Source organism: Bufo bufo, chromosome 1 (genome assembly GCF_905171765.1).
Source record: "Bufo bufo chromosome 1, aBufBuf1.1, whole genome shotgun sequence".
Lineage (NCBI taxonomy): Eukaryota > Metazoa > Chordata > Amphibia > Anura > Bufonidae > Bufo > Bufo bufo.
In genome coordinates, this window is record NC_053389.1 from 176541774 (window position 1) to 176567035 (window position 25262).

Consider the following 25262-nt stretch of genomic DNA (forward strand, 5'->3'; position numbering starts at 1 on the left):
GTATGACTGGATGGAGGGGTTAGTAGTACAGTACTATCTGTACTATCTGCACATTGTAAAAAAAAAAGTAATCTGCAAAATACTATATATTTGTGTCAGAAGTTGTGCTTTTTTAATTTTTAGCATAATGATACAGCCATTTTATTTGATACTTTTGTGCTGATTCTTTTTCTTCTTCTCTATATTAAGGGAGACTATAGTCGCCAGAACAACAACAGCTAAACGTAGTAGTACTGGTGTCTATAGCATGTCTCTGCAAGCTTTTTAATGTAAACACTGCCTTTTCAGAAAAAAAGGCAGTATTTACATTACTGCCAAGGAACACCTCTAGTGGTCACTCATCAGACGGCCACTAGAGGTGCTTCCTAGTCCAGTGTTACACAATGTGCAATACAGGCTGCGCTGGCCTGCCTAGGTGACTCGGATACCGAACCTTGTTTGCAACTCATCCTAGAGTACCAGAAAGCCGCTGAGAGCCAAGCTGAGCGCCAACTGAAGCTGGAGTTAGCGCGGCTCAACCGGGGTCTTGCATCACCAGCCCCCACAGAAACCAGAGAGGTACGTCAACCAATGCCATCTTTTGACAAGTTCCCAGTGATGGATGAGAGGTCAGGGGTTGATGGATTCTTCAGGAGCTTTAAAAAGGTGTGTCGCCAGTATCAGCTCCCCGACACCCAGTGGGCAAAATATCTCACTCCAGGCCTGAGAGGGAAGGCACTGGATGTTTTTGCTGACCTGCCTATGGACTGTGATGGGGACTATGCTAAAATCAAAGCGGCCATAATCAAAAGCTACAACCTCACCCCTGACATGTACCGGAAACAGTTCAGGACTCTGCAGCGTGGCCCCACTGACAGCTACACTGATGTCCTGGGTGGCATGAGATCTGCCTTTAACCAGTGGGTCAAGGGCCTGGACATTACCACCTTTGAGGGTCTTGCTGACCTCACCATCCAAGACCAGCTACTTCACATCTGCCCCCCTGAGGTCAAGCAATTTGTCCTAACGCTACAGCCCAAAACAGCAGAGGAAACCGCCGAGCTTGCTGACCTGTATGTGACAAGCAGGGTGCCCGACCACCGCTAGTCGAGTCCTAGCTGGAGGAGACCCAAGTCCAGCTTTCCTCCCCTGTCTGCCGCCAACCGAATGCCCGCTGGGGCAAACACCCACCCGTCTGGCGGGAAACCCGCAACCACAGATGTCCGGCACTGCTATGTATGCAACAAGACCGGCCATATCAGCCTCACCTGCCCGGACAAGAGGAAATCCGGGCCACCGGGGAAACCCTCCAGTTCAGCCCCTGCTGTGTATTGTGTGGCCACCCAGCCAAATCCCCATGCTGACAACCTGCAACCTGTTAAAATCGGAGAAAAGGTTACAGTTGGGCTGCGGGATACCGGCGCACAGCTGACCCTTGTGCGTCCCGAGCTGGTGGACCCCCAAGACATCCTTCCCGGAAAGACCATGATGGTCACAGGGATTGGGGGAGTTAGACCTACTGTCCCCATGGCTAGTGTGTACCTAGACTGGGGTGTAGGGTGCGGCCTGAGAGAAGTGGGGGTTGTCAGACTCCATCCCTGCTAACGTGCTGCTGGGTACTGACTTGGGCCGCATGATTTCCCAGTATGAACCTGCCTCACTCCCCCCCCCCCCCCTGCCAGTGGACCAGGGACCCTTGGAAGAGGACTTTGGGCAAGGATTGGGGGTGAACCATTGTGTATTGCCTAACCACGTTTTTTCCACAGAGGGGAATGCCGGACAGACACCTGTCTGTCCCCCACCGGCTTCCCAGATGAATGATGATGGTGATGTAATTGAGTTAAAAGGTACCCTTGACCGGGGCTCCCCCGTACCCTCCATAGCAGTTGTGACTCGACAGAAGAGTGCCCAGAGTGCTGCTGAGGAGGATACGGGGAACTTGATTGCCCAGGGGGAGCATCTGGGGGATACCGCTCCCCCACCTCCTCTTCCTGAAATTACCTGGGCAGTGCAGCAGGCACCCGCCACAAACTTAGAGTTCGATGAGGTCCTGGCTACAGATGCCACTTTGGAAGATCTAAGGGCCTCTGCCTCCAGGCCCCCTGGAGAGTCTGACAAGGTAAAAGTTTACTGGGAACAGGGGAAACTATATAGAGAGCCGGTTTTCCCTGACCCCAGTCAATCACAGGTTGCTGAGAGTGTGTCGATTATACCCCAAAGGTAACGGGCTCAGCTATTCAGACTAGCTCATAAAGTCCCCTGGTCTGGGCATTTGGAGGTACGGAAAACTAAAGCCAGGCTGTCCTGCCGATTCTATAGGCCTAACATGGGAACAGACATTGCCAACTATTGTCGTTCCTGTGTTACTTGCCAACAAATCGGAAAACATGGGGATGTAAGTAAGGCTCCGCTGATCCCTCTGCCCAATATTGATGAGCCCTTCCAGAGGGTGGCAGTGGATATCATCAGACCCTTGGCCATTCCCAGCTCTTCTGGCAAAAGGTTTATACTCACTGTGGTAGACTATGCCACCCGATACCCAGAGGCTGTTGCTTTGTCTTCCATTCGCGCAGACAAAGTGGCAGATGCTCTGTTAGGTATATTTTCTCGCGTAGGGTTCCCACAGGAGATGCTCGCTGATCATGGGGGACAATTCATGTCTAACTTAATGCATTGCTTGTGCAAGAAAATGCAGGAGGAGCATATAGTTGCCAGCCCCTACCATCCGCAAACAAACTGTCTCTGTGAATGCAGAACCCTAAAGCAGATGCTTAAGATGTTTGTGGAGAACCAAGGCCGGGACTTGGAACGCTATCTTCCTTACCTGTTGTTCGCATACCGGGAGGTACCCCAGGCATCCACAGGCTTCTCCCCCTTTGAGCTTCTGTATGGGAGATGGGTCCGTGGACACCTGGATCTCATTTGTGAAGCCTGGGAGGGAGAGACTGCGGGTGCTGGGACATCCGTGGTGGATTACGTGTTAACCCTCCGTGAGAAAATGGAGACTCTGGTTGGTCAGGTCCGGGAGAATCTTACCAAGGCCCAGGCCAACCAGAAAAGATGGTATGACTGGCATGCCCGAGAAAGAGCTTATGAAATTGGGCAGAAGGTGTGGGCCCTGATTCCCTTGCTCCAGAATAAACTCCAGGCAGCCTTGGAAGGGCCATATACCGTTACAAAACAGGTGAATGAAGTGACATATGTAGTGGCCTTGGATGATGGGGGGGAAAGAGGGAAAGGACCTTCTATGTGAATATGCTTAAAGCCCACCAGGACAGGGCTACATGGGCCCTGCCAGTGTGTAGCCTACCCGAGAATGGAGAAGAGGATCTCCTGATTGATCTGCTGGCAGCCAGCAAGGGCTGCGGATCTATGCAAGCTTTACAAATCAACCCGCAGCTTACTGGGGAGCAACAAAGTGAACATGCAGCAGTCCTTTCTGTGCAGCAGGATCTTTTTACGGGGAAACCAGGTAGGACACACTTGACAGAGCACCATGTAGATACCGGCAGTCACCGCCCGATTCGGCAGTCGGCCTACCGGATTACCTGGGAAGTCCTAGAGAATATGAAGCAAGAAGTAGGGGAGATGCTAGGCTTAAAGATTACCAAAAAATCCCACAGTGCCTGGGCTTCTCCTGTCGTCCTTGTCCCAAAAAAGGACCGGACAACCCGGTTCTGTGTAGATTACCGGAAGTTAAATGCCGTGACGGTCTTTGATGCCTATCCAATGCCTAGGATTGATGAACTGTTAGACAAACTGGCAGCAGCCCAGTTTATAACAGTCATGGATCTGAGCCGAGAGTACTGGCAGATACCCCTGATCCCGGAAGCTCGTGAAAGGTTGGCCTTCATCACCCCCTTTGGGCTTTTTGAGTTTCTAGTGATGCCTTTTGGCATGAAAAATGCCCCAGCCACCTTTCAGCGAGTGGTGAATGACTTGCTGGGGGGGTTGGAACATTGCACGGTGGCTTATCTTGATGACATCGCTGTCTTCAGCAACACGTGGGAGGAGCATCTCACCCACCTGACACAGGTTCTCGAGAAAATCTGCTTCGCAGGGCTGACTATCAAACCTGAAAAGTGCCAGGTGGGCATGACTGAAGTCTGCTACCTGGGACACCTGGTAGGTGGAGGCACCATTAAACCTGAGACTGGCAAAGTGGAAGCTATTACTACCTAGCCCACCCCGCAGACCAAAAAACAAGTAATGTCTTATCTGGGTACTTGCGGATATTATCGGAAATTTGTGTCCAATTACAGTGCCTTGGCAAAAGCCCCTGACAGACCTCACTAAGAAAAAACTCCCCAAGCTGGTCACTTGGACCCATGACTGCGAGACGTCTTTCAATGCCTTGAAATACGCTCTATCCCACTCTCCCGTTCTTCAGGCCCCTGATTTCACCCGCAGGTTTGTGGTACAAACAGATGCCTCTACCTATGGCCTAGGAGATGTCCTCAGCCAGGTGGACCTGGCTAGGGAGGAGCACCTATTTCTGTACCTTAGCCGGAAGTTGCTACCCAGGGAGGTGGCATATTCCACCATTGAGAAGGAGTGTCTTGCCATAGTTTGGTCTCTTAAGAAATTAGAGCCATACCTCTATGGGCGCAACTTTACAGTGATCACTGACCATAACCCCTTGAGCAGGCTGAACCGTGTAGCCGGTGACAACGAAAAACTGCTGCGATGGAGTTTGGCTCTGCCGCAGTATGATTTCACCATCCAGCACAAGAAGGGAAGCGACCATGGGAATGCGGATAGACTGTCTAGGGCTGCTGAACCCACAGTGACAGGTGCCATGGAGAATGACCTGTGAGTCATCCTCCCCAGGCACCTTCTAAAAGGGGGAGGTGTGGCACACCGAGCATGAGTGCTTGGCCTGTGTTCTGGGGACTGAGAGCTCCACCTTATTCAAACAAATAACTGTCCCTTCTCTGACTAGGAGCGCCCCCTTATTCAAACAAATAACATCGGGAAAATCCCAAAATCTTACTACGGTCATAACTCGAAAATACAGCTCAATAGAGATTATTAAGGTACGCCATTTTAACGGTCAGGAGGTGACTGTGCCACACATACCAAAAACCATTCACTTATTCAGAAAATCAGTTCTTCTGATTGGGGTCACGTGGACACCCCGTGTTTGGTGCCCCTGTGACCCCAATACTGAGAGCTGAAAAATGAGCCCACAATTATCTGGCGGGCATTCTCCTGTGTAGAGTTATGGGTAGAGTTGAGCGAACACCTGGATGTTCGGGTTCGAGAAGTTCGGCCGAACTTCCCGGAAATGTTCGGGTTCGGGATCCGAACCCGACCCGAACTTCGTCCTGAACCCCATTGAAGTCAATGGGGACCCGAACTTTTCGGCACTAAAAAGGCTGTAAAACAGCCCAGGAAAGAGCTAGAGGGCTGAAAAAGGCAGCAACCTGTAGGTAAATCCCCTGCAAACAAATGTGGATAGGGAAATGAATTAAAATAAAAATAAAAAAAATTAAAATTAACCAATATCAATTGGACAGAGGTCCCATAGCAGAGAATCGGGCTTCACGTCAGCAGAGAATCAGTCTCTTCATGCCATAGCAGAGAATCTGGCTTCATGTCAGCAGAGAATCAGTCTCTTCATGCCATAGCAGAGAATCTGGCTTCATGTCAGCAGAGAATCAGTCTTCATGTCATAGCAGAGAATCAGGCTTCACGTCACCCACCACTGGAACAGGCCACTGTCACATATTTAGGCCCTGGCACCGAGACAGAGGAGAGGTTCATTCAACTTTGGGTTGCCCCGCAATATAATGGTAAAATGAAAATAAAAATAGGATTGAATGAGGAAGTGCCCTGGAGTACAATAATATATGGTTAAGGGGAGGTAGTTAATGTCTAATCTGCACAAGGGATGGACAGGTCCTGTGGGATCCATGCCTGGTTCATTTTTATGAACGTCAGCTTGTCCACATTGGCTGTAGACAGGCGGCTGCGTTTGTCTGTAATGACGCCCCCTGCCGTGCTGAATACAGGTTCAGACAAAACGCTGGCCGCCGGGCAGGCCAGCACCTCCAAGGCATAAAAGGCTAGCTCTGGCCACGTGGACAATTTGGAGACCCAGAAGTTGAATGGGGCCGAACCATCAGTCAGTACATGGAGGGGTGTGCACAGGTACTGTTCCACCATGTTAGTGAAATGTTGCCTCCTGCTAACACGTTCCGTATCAGGTGGTGGTGCAGTTAGCTATGGCGTGGTGACAAAACTTTTCCACATCTCTGCCATGCTAACCCTGCCCTCAGAGGAGCTGGCCGTGACACAGCTGCGTTGGCGACCTCTTGCTCCTCCTCTGCCTTCGCCTTGGGCTTCCACTGGTTCCCCTGTGACATTTGGGAATGCTCTCAGTAGCGCGTCTACCAACGTGCGCTTGTACTCGCGCATCTTCCTATCACGCTCCAGTGTAGGAAGTAAGGTGGGCACATTGTCTTTGTACCGGGGATCCAGCAGGGTGGCAACCCAGTAGTCCGCACACGTTAAAATGTGGGCAACTCTGCTGTCATTGCGCAGGCACTGCAGCATGTAGTCGCTCATGTGTGCCAGGCTGCCCAGAGGTAAGGACAAGCTGTCCTCTGTGGGAGGCGTATCGTCATCGTCCTGTGTTTCCCCCCAGCCACGCACCAGTGATGGGCCCGAGCTGCTTTGGGTGCCACCCCGCTGTGAACATGCTTCATCCTCATCCTCCTCCTCCTCATCCTCGTCCTCCAGTAGTGGGCCCTGTCTGGCCACATTTGTACCTGGCCTCTGCTGTTGCAAAAAACCTCCCTCTGAGTCACTTCGAAGAGACTGGCCTGAAAGTGCTAAAAATTACCCCTCTTCCTCCTGGGCCACCTCCTCTTCCATCATCGCCCTAAGTGTTTTCTCAAGGAGACATAGAAGTGGTATTGTAACGCTGATAACGGCGTCATCGCCACTGGCCATGTTGGTGGAGTACTCGAAACAGCGCAACAGGGCACACAGGTCTTGCATGGAGGCCCAGTCATTGGTGGTGAAGTGGTGCTGTTCCGCAGTGCGACTGACCCGTGCGTGCTGCAGCTGAAACTCCACTATGGCCTGCTGTTGCTCGCACAGTCTGTCCAGCATGTGCAAGGTGGAGTTCCACCTGGTGGGCACGTCGCATATGAGGTGGTGAGCGGGAAGGCCGAAGTTACGCTGTAGCGCAGACAGGCGAGCAGCGGCAGGGTGTGAACGTCGGAAGCGCGAACAGACGTCCCGCACTTTATGCAGCAGCTCTGACATGTCGGGGTAGTTGCGAATGAACTTCTGCACCACCAAATTCAGCACATGCGCCAGGCAAGGGATGTGCATCAAACCGGCTAGTCCCAGAGCTGCAACGAGATTTCGCCCATTATCGCACACCACCAGGCCGGGCTTGAGGCTCACCGGCAGCAACCACTCGTCGGTCTGTTGTTCTATACCCCGCCACAACTCCTGTGCAGTGTGGGGCCTGTCCCCCAAACATATGAGTTTCAGAACGGCCTGCTGACGTTTACCCCGGGCTGTGCTGAAGTTGGTGGTGAAGGTGTGTGGCTGACTGGATGAGCAGGTAGAAGAAGAGGAGGAGGAAGCTGAGTAGGAGGAGGAGGAGACAGGAGGCAAAGAATGTTGCCCTGCGATCCTTGGCGGCGGAAGGACGTGTGCCAAACAGCTCTCCGCCTGGGGCCCAGCCGCCACTACATTTACCCAGTGTGCAGTTAGTGAGATATAGAGTCCCTGGCCGTGCTTACTGGTCCACGTATCTGTGGTTAGGTGGAACTTGCCACAGATGGCGTTGCGCAGTGCACACTTGATTTTATCGGACACTTGGTTGTGCAGGGAAGGCACGGCTCTCTTGGAGAAGTAGTGGCGGCTGGGAACAACATACTGTGGGACAGCAAGCAACATGAGTTGTTTGAAGCTGTCTGTGTCCACCAGCCTAAATGACAACATTTCATGCTGGCACTCAAGGCCAGGGATCGAGGGTGGCTAGGTGGGAATTTACGCTTTCTCTCAAATGTTTGTGAGATGGAGAGCTGAACGCTGCCGTGTGACATGGTTGAGATGCTTGGTGACGCAGGTGGTGGTGTTGGTGGTACATCCCATGTTTGCTGGGCGGCAGGTGCCAACGTTCCTCCAGAGGCGGAGGAAGAGGCTGAGGCGGCAGCAGCAGAAGAGGTAGCAGGGGGAGCCTGAGTGACTTCCTTGTTTTTAAGGTGTTTACTCCACTGCAGTTCATGCTTTGCATGCAGGTGCCTGGTCATGCAGGTTGTGCTAAGGTTCAGAACGTTAATGCCTCGCTTCAGGCTCTGATGGCACAGCGTGCAAACCACTCGGGTCTTGTCGTCAGCACATTGTTTGAAGAAGTGCCATGCCAGGGAACTCCTTGAAGCTGCCTTTGGGGTGCTCGGTCCCAGATGGTGGCGGTCAGTAGCAGGCGGAGTCTCTTGGCGGCGGGTGTTCTGATTTTGCCCACTGCTCCCTCTTTGTCTTTTGCTACGCTGTTGGCTCGGTCTCACCACTGCCTCTTCCTCCGAACTGTGAAAGTCAGTGGCACGACCTTCATTCCATGTGGGGTCTAGGACCTCATCGTCCCCTGCATCGTCTTCCACCCAGTCTTGATCCCTGACCTCCTGTTCAGTCTGCACACGGCAGAAAGACGCAGCAGTTGGCACCTGTGTTTCGTCATCATCAGAGACGTACTGAGGTGGTATTCCCATGACCTCATCATCAGGAAACATAAGTGGTTGTGCGTTAGTGCATTCTATCTCTTCCACCCCTGGGGAAGGGCTAAGTGGATGCCCTTGGGAAACCCTGGCAGCAGAGTCTTCAAACAGCATAAGAGACTGCTGCATAACTTGAGGCTCAGACAGTTTCCCTGATATGCATGGGGGTGATGTGACAGACTGATGGGCTTGGTTTTCATGCGCCATCTGTGCGCTTTCTGCAGAAGACTGGGTGGGAGATAATGTGAACGTGCTGGATGCACTGTCGGCCACCCAATTGACTAATGCCTGTACCTGCTCAGGCCTTACCATCCTTAGAACGGCATTGGGCCCCACCAAATATGGCTGTAAATTCTGGCGGCTACTGGGACCTGAGGTAGTTGGTACACTAGGACGTGTGGCTGTGGCAGAACGGCCACGTCCTCTCCCAGCACCAGAGGGTCCACTAACACCACCACGACCATGTCCACGTCCGCGTCCCTTACTAGATGTTTTCCTCATTGTTCCCGTTCACCACAATTTTGAAAATGACAAATTTGGGAATACTCAACCCAGAACAAAAACTGTGCTTTTACGGTCACTACAAATAATTTGACCAGCTAAAACAGTACTGATTTGGAGGAATAGAAATGTCAGGCCTATTTTTTAGGCGCTGGGTGACAGGCTCAACTTGCCCCTGATGTAGTATATGGCCAAAAAATAACCACACTATTGATGGTTAAATGCACTTGGGTGACACAGGCTCAGCCTGCACCTGATGTAGTATATGGCCAAAAAATAACCACACTATTGATGGTTAAATGCACTTGGGTGACACAGGCTCAGCCTGCACCTGATGTAGTATATGGCCAAAAAATAACCACACTATTGATGGTTAAATGCACTTGGTGTTAGCTTGTGCTGGCGCACCACAAGCCACAAAATGGCCGCCGATCACCCCAGAAAAAAGTGATATAAAAACGCTCTGGGCAGCCTAAAAAAAGTGAGCAATTCAATATCAGCACTTCAATGATCCACAGCTGGAGATCGATCACTGAATTAAGTCTTTTGGAGGAGTTAATCACTGCCTAATCTCGCCCTAACGTCGCAGCTGCAACCTCTCCCTATGCTTGAATCAGCAGAGTGACGTGCAGCGCAACGTGACCCAAGCTTATATAGAGGCTGGGTCACATGCTGCACTGGCCAATCACAGCCATGCCAATAGTAGGCAAGGCTGTGATGGCCTCTTGGGGCAAGTAGTATGACGCTTGTTGATTGGCTGCTTTGCAGCCTTTCAAAAAGCGCCAAGAAAGCGCCGAACACCGAACCCGGACTTTTACGAAAATGTTCGGGTCCGTGTCACGGACACCCCAAAAGTCGGTACGAACCCGAACTATACAGTTCGGGTTCGCTCATCCCTAGTTATGGGCAAAAATCCAATTTAGACCAGATGTCAGCGTGACTGACCGGTCATAAAAGTCACAGCCAACCTATATGTCACGCCCTAAAGGCGGGTTTACAGACTGCCTGGACCAATTCTTATAAATTGGACAGAGCAGATTGTACCGGGTTCCACATTTTGAGGCCAATCGGATTGAATGAGGATCTGTGTCTTTCTGTCTTGCCTCAGGACCTGATAGCTGCAAGTCTCTGTGTGAGTAAAGTAGGCATCAGTTTTCTTTCATCCCTTTCATTTTAAAAACTGTTCTGTGTATATTTGTATGCTTCTGTTTTTTTACATCTTTTAATTTTTATTAAAACCAATTATTTAACGTAGCACGGGCAATATTTTTCAAGGCAATTAGAGTTCCTAATTTTCAGCTACCTGTTTACTTTAAAATGCAAATCTCAGAAGTTTAGTAGTTGTTAGAAGGAACCGGCAACAATTTGATCTCCCGTGCAATCTGATAGATTGTAGGAAGCAGGGTGATCAAAGTCGATAGTGTGTGTAGTGTCAGTACTTGTCCCGATTGACTGCTGGTACCTGATCCTGGTCTGCAAGATCGTGACAAACGGCAATTCGTGTCTCAAGAGGTTGATGATGATGATGAGACACAGTTGTCAATAACTGAGGTTGTTGTTAGGTCAACAAGTCAGGAGGATGAGCAGAGTGAGGAAGTGGAAGAGAAGGTGGTGGATGATGAAGTCACTGACCCAACCTGGGAAGGTGGCAAGCCGAGCGAGGACAGCAGTACAGAGGGGGAGGGATCTGCAGCACCGCAATAGGCTGGAAGAGGCAGTGGTGTCGCAAAAGGGAGAAGGCGGGCCACACCAAACACGCCCACAACTGTTCCCCGGAGCACACTCTTGCGGATATCTCCCTGGTCTGGTGCTTTTTTGAGGAAAGTGCGGACAAAAAAAGAATTGTAATTTGCAACCTGTACCATACAAAAATGAGCAGGGGCGTGAACACTAGCAACCTCACCACCACCAGCATGATCCGCCACATGGCATCAAAGCACCGTAATAGGTGGGCCGAACGCCTGGGTCCTCAATCTGTGTCTGCGAGTCACCCCACTGCCTCCTCTTCTCCTGTGTTACGTGCTGGCCAATCCCCTATCGAAGGCACAGGCCCGGATGCCTCCTGCCCTGCACCTGGACCTTCGCAAGCACCATCAGCGACCACATCCACTTCCATGTTCCAGCGCAGCGTACAAATGTCCTTACCCCAGGCATTTGAACGCAAGCGCAAATACCCAGCCACCCACCCACAGGCCATAGCACTAAATACGCAACTTTCCAAATTACTGGCCCTGGAAATGTTGCCATTTAGGCTTGTGGACACTGAGGCCTTCCGCAGCCTGATGTCGTCGGCCATCCCTCGTTACTCAGTCCCCAGCCGCCACTATTTTTCACGGTGTGCCGTGCCCGCCTTACACCAGCATGTGTCCCGTAACATCAACCATGCCCTGACCAACGCAGTTACTGGGAAGGTCCACTTAACCACTGACACATGGACAAGTGCTTGTGGCCAGGGACACTACATTTTCCTGACTGCACACTGGGTGAACGTTGTGGAGGCCAGGAGCGAGTCGTACCCTGGGATGGCACAGGTGCTACCGACGCCAAGGATTGTGGCCCCTATTCCATCAGGGTTTCCGCCACCACCTACGTTAGTGCCCCTACTTCTCCTGCTCCGCCTCCTCCTCCACTTCCACCTCAGAATTATTCTCTTGCAGCACCAGTCAGCCATCAGTCGGTAGCTGGAAGCAGTGTAGCACTGCAGTGGGGAAGCGTCAACAGGCTGTGCTTAAGCTGATCTGCTTAAGTGACAAACAGCACACTGCCGCAGAGCTGTGGCAGGGGATAAGAGACCAGACTGAGCTTTGGCTCTCACCACTCAACCTAGAACCAGGCATGGTTGTGTCTGATAATGGCCGTAACTTGGTGGCAGCTTTGGAGCTTGGGAAGCTCACACACATCCCATGCCTAGCCCACGTCTTCAACTTAGTGGTTTAGCGGTTTCTCAAAACCTACCCCAATTTGCCTGAGCTACTGGCGAAGGTGCGCCGCGTGTATGCCCATTTCCGCAAGTCATCGACGGCTTCCGCCGGTCTGTGAACACTGCAGCAGTGCTTACAATTACCAGCTCACCGACTGTTTTGCAACGTGAGCACGCGCTGGAACTCCACATTCCATATGTTGGCCAGGCTTTGTGAGTAGAAGAGGGCAGTAGTGGAATACTAGCTGCAACATGGTCGTCAATTATCAGCATCACCATCCCACTTCTGTGTCTACTCAAACACTCGCTGCTCACAATTAAGGCCGACGCTTTGCATGTGAAAGAGGGGGAAATGGGGGAAGACATTACACAGGGTGATAGCCAGACCCCCCTCAGTTCGTCTTCTCAGCGCAAATTGGATGAGGAGGAGGAGGAGGAGCAGGAGACGGTTGCCTCCGCTACAGAGGGTAGTACCCATGGAAGTTTAATTAAATCTGTTCAGCGTTAATGGGCAGAAGAGGAGAAAGAGGATGAGGAGATTGAGAGTCATCCTCCTGATGGCGACAGTGAAGTCTTGCCTGTTGGGATTCTGGCACACATGGCTGACGTTACGTTAGGCTGCCTTTCCCGTGACCCACACGTTTTACGCATTTTGGACAACACCGATTACTGGTTGTTCACCCTTCTCGACCCTCGCTACAAAGACAACTTCTCATCCCTCATTCCTGTGGTGGAGAGGACAGGCAAAATGGTGCAATACCAGAAAGTCCTTGTGGAAAAATTGCTCCAAAAATGTCCAGCTGACAACGCTGACAGCAGAGTACGTAGTTCCTTGGGCATCCGAGGAGGGGAGACGAGGGGAACACACAGCAGTTCCAACAGAAGCAAGGCAACACTCTCCAAGGCCTGGGACAGTTTCATGACACCCCGTCAGCACCCTCACCCTGATGTGACACCCTAGTGTCACAAGGAGAGAAAAGCTTTGGAAGATGGTGAAGGAGTACGTAGCAGACCGTGTCAGCGTCCTTAAAGGGCTTCTGTCACCCCCAAAACCCTTTTTCTTTTTTGAGCTTGTTAAAATCCTTTTATAACGACTATTCCCTACATAGGGCTCTTACGTTTGGCTGTGGCTTCTTTTCCTTAAAAAACGATCTTTTAAAATATGCAAATCACTTCACTACCAGCAAGTAGGGCGTCTACTTGCTGGTAGCCACCGCAAAAAAACGCCCCCTCGTCCTGTTGATTGACAGGGCCAGCGAGTGCTCTCCTCCTCCGGCTGGCCCTGTCTGCATTTCAAAATCCCGCGCCTGTCTTCATTCGGCGCAGGCGCTCTGAGAGAAGGAGGCTCGCCTCCTCAGCACTCCCTCAGTGTGCCTGCGCCGATGACGTCTTCTCTTTCAGTGACGTCATCGGCGCCTCCTTCTCTCAGAGCGCCTGCACCGAATGAAGACAGGCGCGGGATTTGAAATGCTGACAGGGCCAGCCGGAGGAGGAGAGCACTCGCTGGCCCTGTCAATCAACAGGACGAGGGGGCGGTTTTTTGTGGCGGCTACCAGCAAGTAGACGCCCTACTTGCTGGTAGTGAAGTGATTTGCATATTTTAAAAGATTGTTTTTTAAGGAAAAGAAGCCACAGCCAAAGGTAAGAGCCCTATGTAGGGAATAGTCGTTATAAAAGGATTTTAACAAGCCAAAAAAAAAGGGTTTTGGGGGTGACAGAAGCCCTTTAATGATCCCTCTGTGCCTTACAACTACTGGGTGTTCAAGCTGGACACGTGGCACGAACTGGCGCTCTACACCTTGGAGGTGCTGGCCTGCCCTGCCGCCAGCATTTTGTCAGAGCGGGTATTTAGTGCTGCTGGGGGCATAATAACTGATAAGCGCATCTGCCTGTCAACTGAAAATGCTGACAGGTTGACTCTTATAAAAATGACCAAGGCCTGGATTGCCCCTGACTTCTCTACTCCACCAGAGGAAAGCGGCTGAACATAAAGGCACTTTAAATGTGTTTTTTTCTAATGTACTGAATACACTGTATTCCCATGCACCCCTTCCAACACAAATAAGGGTATATGGTTCAATCTTCCTTTTCTCGTCCTCCTCCTCTTCCATCATATCAACATGCTTATTAGTCTGCCCTCGCTCCTAATGTTTTAGATGGTCAGCTCAGCAGCAGGCCCTCGCCCGTAATGTTTTAGAGGGTCACCAGCAGGCCATCAATCATAATTTTTCAAGGGTGTATGATGCCCTCCTTTATATATAATAAAGGGTGTATTGGAGTGCCGGTTCCTTGTAATTTTTGGCAGCCCTTTCACTTAGTGCATAGGCTTTGAGTGTAAGAGTCCCACTACCTGAACAATTGTACCACAATGTGAATGAGGCCCTCCATTATGTTATATACAGGTTGTATCGGAGTGCGTCTTCCTTGTAATTTTTGCCAGCACTTGCACTTCATATACAAGAAAGAATGTTTCCTAACAATTTTTCCTCTAAAATCGATTTTATCTTCTTGTATTAGTTTCAGTCTGTAAAAGTGTCGAACTACTCGGACAACATCGTTCCCAGCAGCAACCTGGGAGTCCAAGATGCATCCAGACATCCTCCCCATGCTCTTTCCGAAACATTTCGGTGGCGTTTCCATCAATTTCTGACCTTTTCGTATGAACTAGACACCCTCTCCTCTTCAGAGCAGGGGGGTGCCTGATTTAATGCTCAGGTTCTTCCATTGACTTCATTTGTGCTCGGGTGCTCGGTAGAGCACCCGAGCATCCCGAGGTGTTTGACCCGAACACCTGAGCACTTTGGTGTTCGATCAACACTAGTATTTATGTCTCCCCAGTGCCCTCTCCTGTCAAGAACTTGACTGTAATTTCTAAGTCAGACAATTCTGTGACCCTGATGTGGACTCTCTCTCCTGAACCCAATAACCATTCATACATTTATACTGTGGATGGTGGAGGAGAAAACAAAAAGACAAATATTAAGACAAACACTGTAGTAATGACAAATCTACAGGCGGGAGTGAACTACAATTTCACAGTCTTTGCAGTCACCTCGAATGGAAGATATAGTAAATCATCTAATGTTGTTAACGTAACAACACGTAAGTTCATGTAATACAAAATTGTCATATTTTATCAGCTAATATACATGTTTGGTAAAGAGGGTCTTACAGTGTCCCTCCCAATGATGTAGAAGAGGTTTGTGCCTTCTGGTTCCTCACCCACCTTGAACACCTGGCTCCACCTACTGTAGAACGGTTGGGGTATGCTCAGGATGCTGCCCAGGCAGATGCCAGAGCACATATTGGTCTTCCCAAGTTACGGCGATAAGGGGACACTGCTAATCCACCCTTGTAGGGTCTTCTTCCTCAGAGGGACCTAAGGAACACAGTTGGGGTCATTAATCAAAATGGTGTAAAGAAGTACTGGCTTAGTTGCCCATAGCAACCGACCAGATACCACCTTTCATTTTCCAAAGGAGCCGTCAAAAATGAAAGGTATATCTGATTGGTTGCTATGGGTAACTAAACCGGTTCTACCTTACACCAGTTTGATAAATGATCCCAAGTTTGTTTTTGCAGAGAACTTTTTTATTTAGGCTTAAATGAACATGTCAGGTGCTTCATACTGTCATAACCATGGGCAGCAAAAAGATCTCAACAAGCTCTCTGGGTACAAACAACTATTTTGCTATACACAAATAGGAAGGAACCTGCCATCCAAGCAGAATGGGCATGGAAAAGCAGTCAGAAAGCTATTCATGTATCTTTCCTCTGTTCGTGGCTTGTTCAAGCTCCTGATAGGTTCTCTTTAGGGCTCATGCACACGACCATTGATTTTTTTACCGCATCCAATATGCATTTTTCGTGGATTGGGTGCACACCTATTGTCACGGCCATGCCCATGACCGTGACTCCTTTACCGCATGCAGTTGCCTGCGGTTTTGTATGGGTGTTCAACCACGGGTGAGGGCCGCTTGTCTGTGGCCTCACTTGTGGTTGCCGCGGGCAACCAGTGTTGTATTTTGCAGCAGAGCAGCCTGAGCGTCGCTAGGCAGCTTGCTGCCCTGGCATGCGGTCACACCTAGCTACCTTTATGTTAGGTGTGTGTATGTTATGCACGTTGTATGTTTTGTGTGCACTTCCCATTTATGTGTCTTTCCCTTCTGTGGTACTGGAAGGGTTAACTTCCTTCCCAGTGTGTGTGTGATGTCACTGGGTGTGTTCAACCCTTGGGTGTGGCCACTTGGGCCTATATAGACCCTCTCTCTAGCAGGGCTCAGTAGGTTGCTTCAGTCTTGCTAGCTGGAGCAGCCTCCTGTGTTTTCCATCCGCCTGTGAGAGCCACCACTGTGGTCATAAGTTTATGTTTATGTTTTCCTGTACTATTTAGTGCTGCCATGTATCTGGGTTCCGGTGTGTGGATGAGTTTGTGCTGACGTCTGTCTGCTATTTGTGGACTTCAGCTTTCCTGCACACGGATCCAGTCAGCAGGGCTGTGGCTGGAACTAGTGCAGCACCTGCCATATACATAGGCTGTTTATGTTTCCCCTTTTCCAGCAGCTTGGCCGTTGAGACTCCTGCTCCTCCGTGCTTAGGAGGAGTGGGTTGTCTTACTCAGCTCCTAGCTTAGGGCCATCTTGAGGGCTAGCAGGGACTTCTAGGTTCCGGAGCATGAGCCCTCCTACCATCAAGGTTGGCTCATGTAGCTAGGAGTCAGGGTCAGGTTAGGGATGCGTTTAGGAGGTGACCTGCTCCCTAATCCTGTCTTCTTGGTCAAGCAGCCATAACATCACCTGGCTCCACACGGCTGAGGATTTCCCCCATCCTCAGCCGTGACACCTATTCCGTTCAATGGGGCTGCAAGGCTGAAAAAGATGCGGACAGCACATTGTATTCCATTCCATTCCATTCCGCGGCAACTGCAAAAAACTGTCCTATTCTTGTCTGTATTATGGACAAGGATAGAACAGTTCTATAGAGGGCTGGATGCAAAACTGCAGAACGCACATGGCCAGTATCTGTGTTTTGCAGATTGCCCTAAATTGGTGGTACCCACCACGTACATACATCTTTCCAGCTTGTAAGTCCGCACCAGTGCTCATGATTCTGTGAGCCAGGGCTTGAGGAGCAACCAGAAATTGGAACCAGTAAATTATGGCACCCACAGAAAGCCACCAAATCGCTCTGTCTGTTCTTGTGGAAGCTCATATCTAGGTATTGTGTGTTGAGAACAGTGTTAGATATTGGATTAGAAGAGATATGATTCATTTGCTTAAAAAATTATTTTCTATTTCAAGAACCAAGCATAGTCCAAGGAGTGAAAGAATCTGATGTATCAGAAACCACGGTGACTCTTCAGTGGGATTTCTCCCAGGACATTAATAATAAAACATATACTTACACTGTGGATTGCCAAGGCTCACCTTCCTTCAGGATTTCCTCTGTAAAGAACAACTCTGTAGCTGTAGAGAATCTAAAGCCAGGAGAAGACTACAACCTCACAGTCTTTGCAGTTACTGAGAATTTGATTTACAGTCAATCATCCAAAATCGTACCTGTAACAACAAGTAAGTTCGCAATCACATAGCAATGATGTATATTCGTTAATAAATTATTGGGGTTATTTATTAAGACCGCCGTTTTAGAAGCCGGTCTTAATAACCCAATAACCCCTTGCACTGGCAATGGATCCACCGGAGTTAGGCCTCGTTCACACTTCAGTGTTTGGTCCGTGATTTCCATCAGTGATTTGTGAGCCAAAACCAGGAGTGAAGCCTACTCAGAGATAAGATATAACGGAAAGATCTGCACCTGTTCTGTGGTTTTGACCCGCACCGGGTTTTGGCTCGCAAATCACTGATGTAAATCACCGCCCAAACTCTGAAGTGTGAACGAGGCCTTATGTAGAGGCACTGGCTTCTACATAAATTCGGCGCATCCACCATTTGGTCAAAATTTAAGCCAGCTTCCTTGCTGGCTTACATTTTGACCATTTTCTGCGCCTAAAACATGCGTATAAAATGACTTCCCCACCCACGCCCCCTTTTTTTAGACCTGGTGTGTGCGGCGCAAAGGTTATTTGCTCCGCAATCTGCTGCACATATACTCCAGAAAACTGGCAGATATCACTTTACTTAGTAATTGACCCCCTATGTGTTTTGGAGAGTTTATACATAAAGTATTGTACCATTTGCTGAAGTAGCAGTGTGAAGAACACATCATCAGATTTAAGTACAGAAGAGAGGAGAAAACTACTAAAAAGTGTTGCCTTATTTCACATTAATATCATATCCACAGGATATGCTATAAATGTCCTATAGGTGCAGTTCCCACAACTGGGACCTGCTCCTATTTAAAGGACAGGGCTCTGCTGTAAATGGAGAGGATGCCGTTTATGCGTGTTTTTTTTCCATTCACTGCTATTGGACTTAAACAGCCATTTTTAGAAGAACCATAGCCATGAATGGAGAAAGCTGCACATGTGTGAAGGGGCTATGTTCAGAAATTCCATAGCAGTGAATAGAGAAAGCTGTACAGGCGCTGCCTGCTACATAGAAACACCACAGTGAAAAGAAGTGGTGGCCATGGTGTCTTATTTTGAACTGGTTTCTAGTAAAATGTGTAAGTCCATAGGCAGCTACAATAGCCTTTGGCCTATGGTTGTTATCACCTATGAACATAATCAAATACAGGTGAAACTCGAAAAATTTGAATATTGTGCAAAGTTCATTTATTTTAGTAATGCAACTTAAAAGCTGAAACTAACATATGAGATAGACTCATATGCAAAGCGAGATATTTCAAGCCTTTATTTGTTATAATTTGGATGATTATGGCTTACAGCTTATGAAACCCCAAAGTTACAATTTGGAGGTACCCTTTGCTCAGGGGGTATGGATTAATTAGCTGACTAGAGTGTGACACTTTGAGCCTAGAATATTGAACCTTTTCACAAAATTCTAATTTTAAGCTGCATTAATGCAATTCCTTTTAATTTGCATTACTGAAATCAATGGACTTTTGCACAATATTCAAATTTTTCGAGTTTCACCTGTATATTCCTTTTGGTGAAGGGATGTGGTTTTCAGAGGTCTTCCTCTGTGAAGAAAGGATAAAAAGGATCTGAAATAAATTTGTCGCCATATGCTATATTCTCTACACTAAATGGAATGAGTTGTACTCAAGCAGTGACATTTGCAGTGCATGTTCTTCTGAAATTACAGATTGGGGCGTTTTAAGTAAACCGGAAACTCTCATGATATTTTCATACATCTATGCACCAGTTTTGCATGGAAACTTTTGTTCTGACATTCAAACCCATACCATAACATGAGGCAGGATTGCCTGCTATTAATGGTGTACACAGAAATAGAGGGCAAGGATCAGAAATAAGCCCATGTTATGGTGCTGGTTAGGACATAGGACAAAAGAAATTGATGTTTTCTTCCTGCTCCATTGACTGTCCAGCATGGATCCTTTGTCTGATTTCCCACAAACCAGCATGTCTAGAGAGGGGATTTCTTCAGTTTCTCCCTTACCAGTAGCAAAGGGGATGGAAACAAAAGGGCTGTGCCCCCTTACTCCATGGATCCATAGAAGCTGCATGGTCTACCTTTATGACATTGATATTTTCTTCTGTAATCTGAAATTTCTGTATAGACCAGGGATGCCCAACCTGTGTCCCTCCAGCAGTTGCAAAACTGCAACTCCCAGCATGCCCCTTATATCTGTAGGCTGTCCGGGCATGCTTGGAGTTGTAGTTTTGCAACAGCTGGAGGGCCACAGGTTGGGCATCCCTGGTATAGAAAAAGGCTATGGTTGTTCCTATATTTGGCAAAGTTAAAAATGCCTCTGAAATTATTCAGAAAATTGCAGTAAAAGGAATGTTTTTGGTAAAGTGGCTTCTTATTGTAGGTTCACATGCACTTCAAAACCTACAGTAACTTTACATCAAATTACAATAAAAAGAGCACGTTATCTATAATATTTGGCATTTATGTCTCCCCAGTGCCCTCTCCTGCCGAGAACTTGACTGTAATTTCTAAGTCAGACAATTCTGTGACCCTGATGTGGACTTTCTCTCCTGACCCCAATAACCATTCATACACTTATACTGTGGATGGTGGAGGAGAAAACAAAATGACAAATATTAAGACAAACACTGTAGTAATGACAAATCTACAGGCGGGAGTGAACTACAATTTCACAGTCTTTGCAGTCACCTCGAATGGAAGATATAGTAAATCATCTAATGTTGTTAACGTAACAACACGTAAGTTAATGTAATACAAAATTTTCATCTTTTATCAGCTAATATACATGTTTGGTAAAGAGTGTCTTACAGTGTCCCTCCCAATGATGTAGAAGAGGTTTGTGCCTTCTGGTTCCTCACCCACCTTGAACACCTGGCTCCACCTACTGTAGAACGGTTGGGGTATGCTCAGGATGCTGCCCAGGCAGATGCCAGAGCACATATCGGTCTTCCCGATAAGGCAATGCAAGCCCAGGAGGGGACATGCAACCATTAGAACTCACAGGCAGGGCCTGTCCAGACAGGACTGGGCCTGCTTCCTACCCCAGCAGGGGACAAGCTGGACCTCAACCTCTCCCCATAAGGTGGTAGGCTGGAATTAACTCTCACTAGCTAGACTGAACTAACTCTTCCACTTCTAAAGAGGGCTGGAATGGAACTAGGCGGTCCATCTCCATGGAAACTAACTCTGCCAATGTTGCCACCATCTGCTGGTAAACCAGGCACATTACATTTTAACACAACAGTTTCATAGAAAATACATGCACATTATGCAGGATATGGCAAAAATGTATATGATATGACACAGGATGCACCATTAAAGATAGTGGGGGCCAGACAAAGGTGGTAAGGCCGCTCTGGGGCGTTACAAATGCAGAACGCACATGGCCAGTATCTGTGTTTTGCAGATTGGCAATTTGCAGACTGCAACAACGGCTATGGCCATGTGCATAATCCCTAAATCGGTGGTACCCACCATATACATACATCTTTCAAGCTTGTAAGTCCGCACCAGTGCTCATCATTCTGCGAGCCAGGGCTTAAGTAGCAACCAGAGATTGGAACCAGTAAATTATTAGTGATGAGCGGGAGGTGCCATATTCGATTTCGCGATATTTCGCGAATATTCGTGTTATATTCGTCTAAATCGAATATTCGTAATTATTCCATTTATCGCGAATAATATGCGATTTAATTATTCGCGTATTGCGATTTTTCTTTTGACAGTATAAACCAACGTTCCTATGACTAATTGACTATGGCTAGGCTAATATGTGTATTTTACGAATATTCTTAATATTGCTCTAACTTCGTCTTTTAGAATATTCGTAATATTCTAAAAGACGAAGTTAGAGCAATATTACGAATTTTTGTAAAATACACATATAGATTGTAATTTAGCTAATATAGTGCTATAATCCTTTTTTTTTTCTCATTTTTTTTTGCCTCTTCTGAACTTCAGTTTTGGAAAATATGTACACTATTAAAAAAAATACTATAGCAGTATATTAGCTAAATTACAATCTATATGTGTATTTTACGAATATTCTTAATATTGCTCTAAGTTCGTCTTTTAGAATATTCGTAATATTGCTCTATCTTTCGTCTTTTAGAATATTACGAATATTCTAAAAGACGAAGTTAGAGCAATATTAAGAATATTCGTAAAATACACAAATAGATTGTATTTTAGCTAATATACTGCTATAGTAATTTTTTTTAATAGTGTACATATTTTCCAAAACTGAAGTTCAGAAGAGGCAAAAAAAATTTGACAAAAAAAAAAGGATTATAGCACTATATTAGCTAAATTACAATCTATGTGTATTTTACGAATATTTATAATATTGCTCTAACTTCATCTTTTAGAATATTCGTAATATTCTAAAAGACGAAGTTAGAGCAATATTACGAATATTCTAAAAGACGAAGTTAGAGCAATAATATTCCACTTTGGCATACTGCTCCCCGACAAGCGTCCCCGTCACCATGGGAACACCTGTGGGTTAGAATATACCATCGGATCTGAGATTTTACGATCTCAGGGAAAACTCAGATCCGATGGTATTTTCTAACCCACAGGCGTTACCATGGTGACGGGGACGCTTGTCGGGGAGGTGTATGCTGAAGTTGATTTAAATAACGATTTTGTCATGAGCTCGGGCACACGTATTAACGATTACGATTTTTCTGTTGTAATATTCGTGAACTCGAATATTATAGCCGAGATTATTGGTTTAAATTAGAATAGGACGAATATTCTAAAATCGAATATACAGCAATATATTCTTTATTTAGAATATTCGTCATATTTAGTCCATCTGAAAACGTGATTCCTTCCAGCTTCAATTCAGTTGCTTGTGGGCAAATGGCTCATTGACCCACAAGCAAGAAGCAGGGAGGAATCCTATATTTTCAGATGAAAAAAATAAATAAAAATGATATTCGATTTCGCGAATATATGGAACTATATTCAAAATATTCGTGAAATCTCGAAGTTGCGATATTCGAGATAAAAATTCGTTATTCGAATATTCGCGCTCAACACTATAAATTATGGCACCCACAGAAAGCCACCAAATCGCTCTGTCTGTTCTTGTGGAAGCTCATATCTAGGTATTGTGTGTTGAGAACAGTGTTAGATATTGGATTAGAAAAGATATGATTCATTTGCTTAAATTTTTTTTTTCGATTTCAAGAACCAAGCATAGTCCAAGGAGTGCAAGAATCTGATGTATCAGAAACCACGGTGACTCTTCAGTGGGATTTCTCCCAGGACATTAATAATAAAACATATACTTACACTGTGGATTGCCAAGGCTCACCTTCCTTCAGGATTTCCTCTCTAAAGAACAACTCTGTAGCTGTAGAGAATCTAAAGCCAGGAGAAGACTACAACCTCACTGTCTTTGCAGTTACTGAGAATGGGATTTACAGTCAATCATCCAAAACTGTATCTGTAACAACAAGTAAGTTCGCAATTACATAGCGATGATGTATATCCCTTAATAAATTATTGAGGTTATTTATTAAGACCGCCGTTTTAGACGCCGGTCTTAATAACCCTTTGCACTGACAATTGATCCACCGGAGTTATGTAGAGGCACTGGCTTCTTCATAACTTTGGCGCATCCACCATTTAGTCTAAATTTAAGCCAGCTTCCTTGCTGGCTTAAATCTAGACCATTTTCTGCGCCTAAAACATGCGTATAAAATAACTTCCCCACCCACGCCCCCTTTTTTAGACCTGGCGTGTGCTGCGCAAAGGTTATTTGCGCTGCAATCTGCTGCACATATACTCCAGAAAACTAACAGATATCAATTAGTAATTGACCCCCTATGTGTTTTGGAGAGTTTATACATAAAGTATTGTACCATGTGCTGAAGTAGCAGTGTGAAGAACACATCATCAGATTTCTGTACAGAAGAGAGGAAAAAACTACTTAAAAGTGTTGCCTTATTTCACATTAATATCATATCCACAGGATATGCTATAAATGTCCTATAGGTGCAGTTCCCACAACTGGGACCTGCTCCTATCTCAAGGACAGGGCTCTGCTGTAAATGGACAGGATGCCGTTTATGCGTGTTTTTTTCCATTCACTGCTATTGGACCTAAGCAGCCACTTTTAGAAGAACCATAGCGATGAATGGAGAAAGCTGCACATGTGTGAAGGGGCTATGTTCAGAAATTCCATAGCAGTGAATAAAGAAAGCTGTACAGGCGCTGCCTGCTACATAGAAACACCACAATGAAAAGAAGTGGTGGCCATGGTGTCTTATTTTGAGCTGGTTTCTAGTAAAAAGTCCATAGGCAGCTACAATAGCCTTTGGCCTATGGTTGTTATCACCTATGAACATAATCAAATTTATCCCTTTTGGTGAAGGGATGTGGTTTTCAGAGGTCTTCCTCTGCGAGGAAAGGATGAAAAGGATCTGAAATAAATTTGTCGCCATATGCTATATTCTATACACTAAGTGGAATGAGTTGTACTCAAGCAGTGACATTTGCAGTGCATGTTCTTCTGAAATTACAGATTAGGACATTTAAAGTAAAAGATTGGGCCGTTTTAAGTAAACCGGAAACTCTCATGATATTTTCATACATCTATGCACCAGTTTTGCATGGAAACTTTTGTTCTGACATTCAAACCCATACCATAACGTGAGGCAGGATTGCCTGCTATTAATGGTGTACACAGAAATAGAGGGCAAGGATCAGAAATAAGCCCATGTTATGGTGCTGGTTAGGACAAAAGGACTTGATGTTTTCTTCCTGCTCCATTGACTGTCCAGCATGGATCCTTTGTCTGTCCAGCATGTCTAGAGAGGGGATTTCTTCAGTTTCTCCCCTATCAGTAGCAAAGGGGATGGAAACAAAAGGGCTGTGCCCCCTTACTCCATGGATCCATAGAAGCTGCATGATCTACCTTTATGACATTGATATTTTCTTCTGTAATCTAAAATTTCTGTATAGACCAGGGATGCCCAACCTGTGTGCCTCCAGCAGTTGCAAAACTACAACTCCCAGCATGCCCCTTATATCTTTAGGCTGTCCGGGCATGCTGGGAGTTGTAGTTTTGCAACAGCTGGAGGGCCACAGGTTGGGCATCCCTGGTATAGAAAAAGGCTATGGTTGTTCCTATATTTGGCAAAGTGAAAAATGCCTCTGAAATTATTCTGAAAATTGCAGTAAAAGGAATGTTTTTGGTAAAGTGGCTTCTTATTGTAGGTTCACATGCACTTCAAAACCTACAGTAACTTTACATCAAATTACAATAAAGAGCACGTTATCTATAATATTTGGCATTTATATCTCCCCAGTGCCCTCTCCTGTCGAGAACTTGACTGTAATTTCTAAGTCAGACAATTCTGTGACCCTCATGTGGACTTTCTCTCCTGACCCCAATAACCATTCATACACTTATACTGTGGATGGTGGAGGAGAAAACAAAAAGACAAATATTAAGACAAACACTGTAGTAATGACAAATCTACAGGCGGGAGTGAACTACAATTTCACAGTCTTTGCAGTCACCTCAAATGGAAGATATAGTAAATCATCTAATGTTGCTAACGCAACAACACG

At 47.0% G+C, this 25262-nt stretch overlaps 1 protein-coding gene across 1 annotated transcript in view; it reads left to right on the plus strand.

The window, feature by feature from the left end:
- Nucleotides 1–25262, plus strand: part of PTPRH (protein tyrosine phosphatase receptor type H) — a 200480-nt gene that overhangs the window by 113554 nt on the left and 61664 nt on the right. Inside the window, exons 5-9 of the mRNA XM_040428959.1 lie at nt 14977–15240; nt 17439–17708; nt 20150–20413; nt 22873–23142; nt 24998–25261. Of these exons, the coding sequence (XP_040284893.1) occupies nt 14977–15240; nt 17439–17708; nt 20150–20413; nt 22873–23142; nt 24998–25261 (1332 nt within the window). The remainder of the gene's footprint in view (nt 1–14976; nt 15241–17438; nt 17709–20149; nt 20414–22872; nt 23143–24997; nt 25262) is intronic.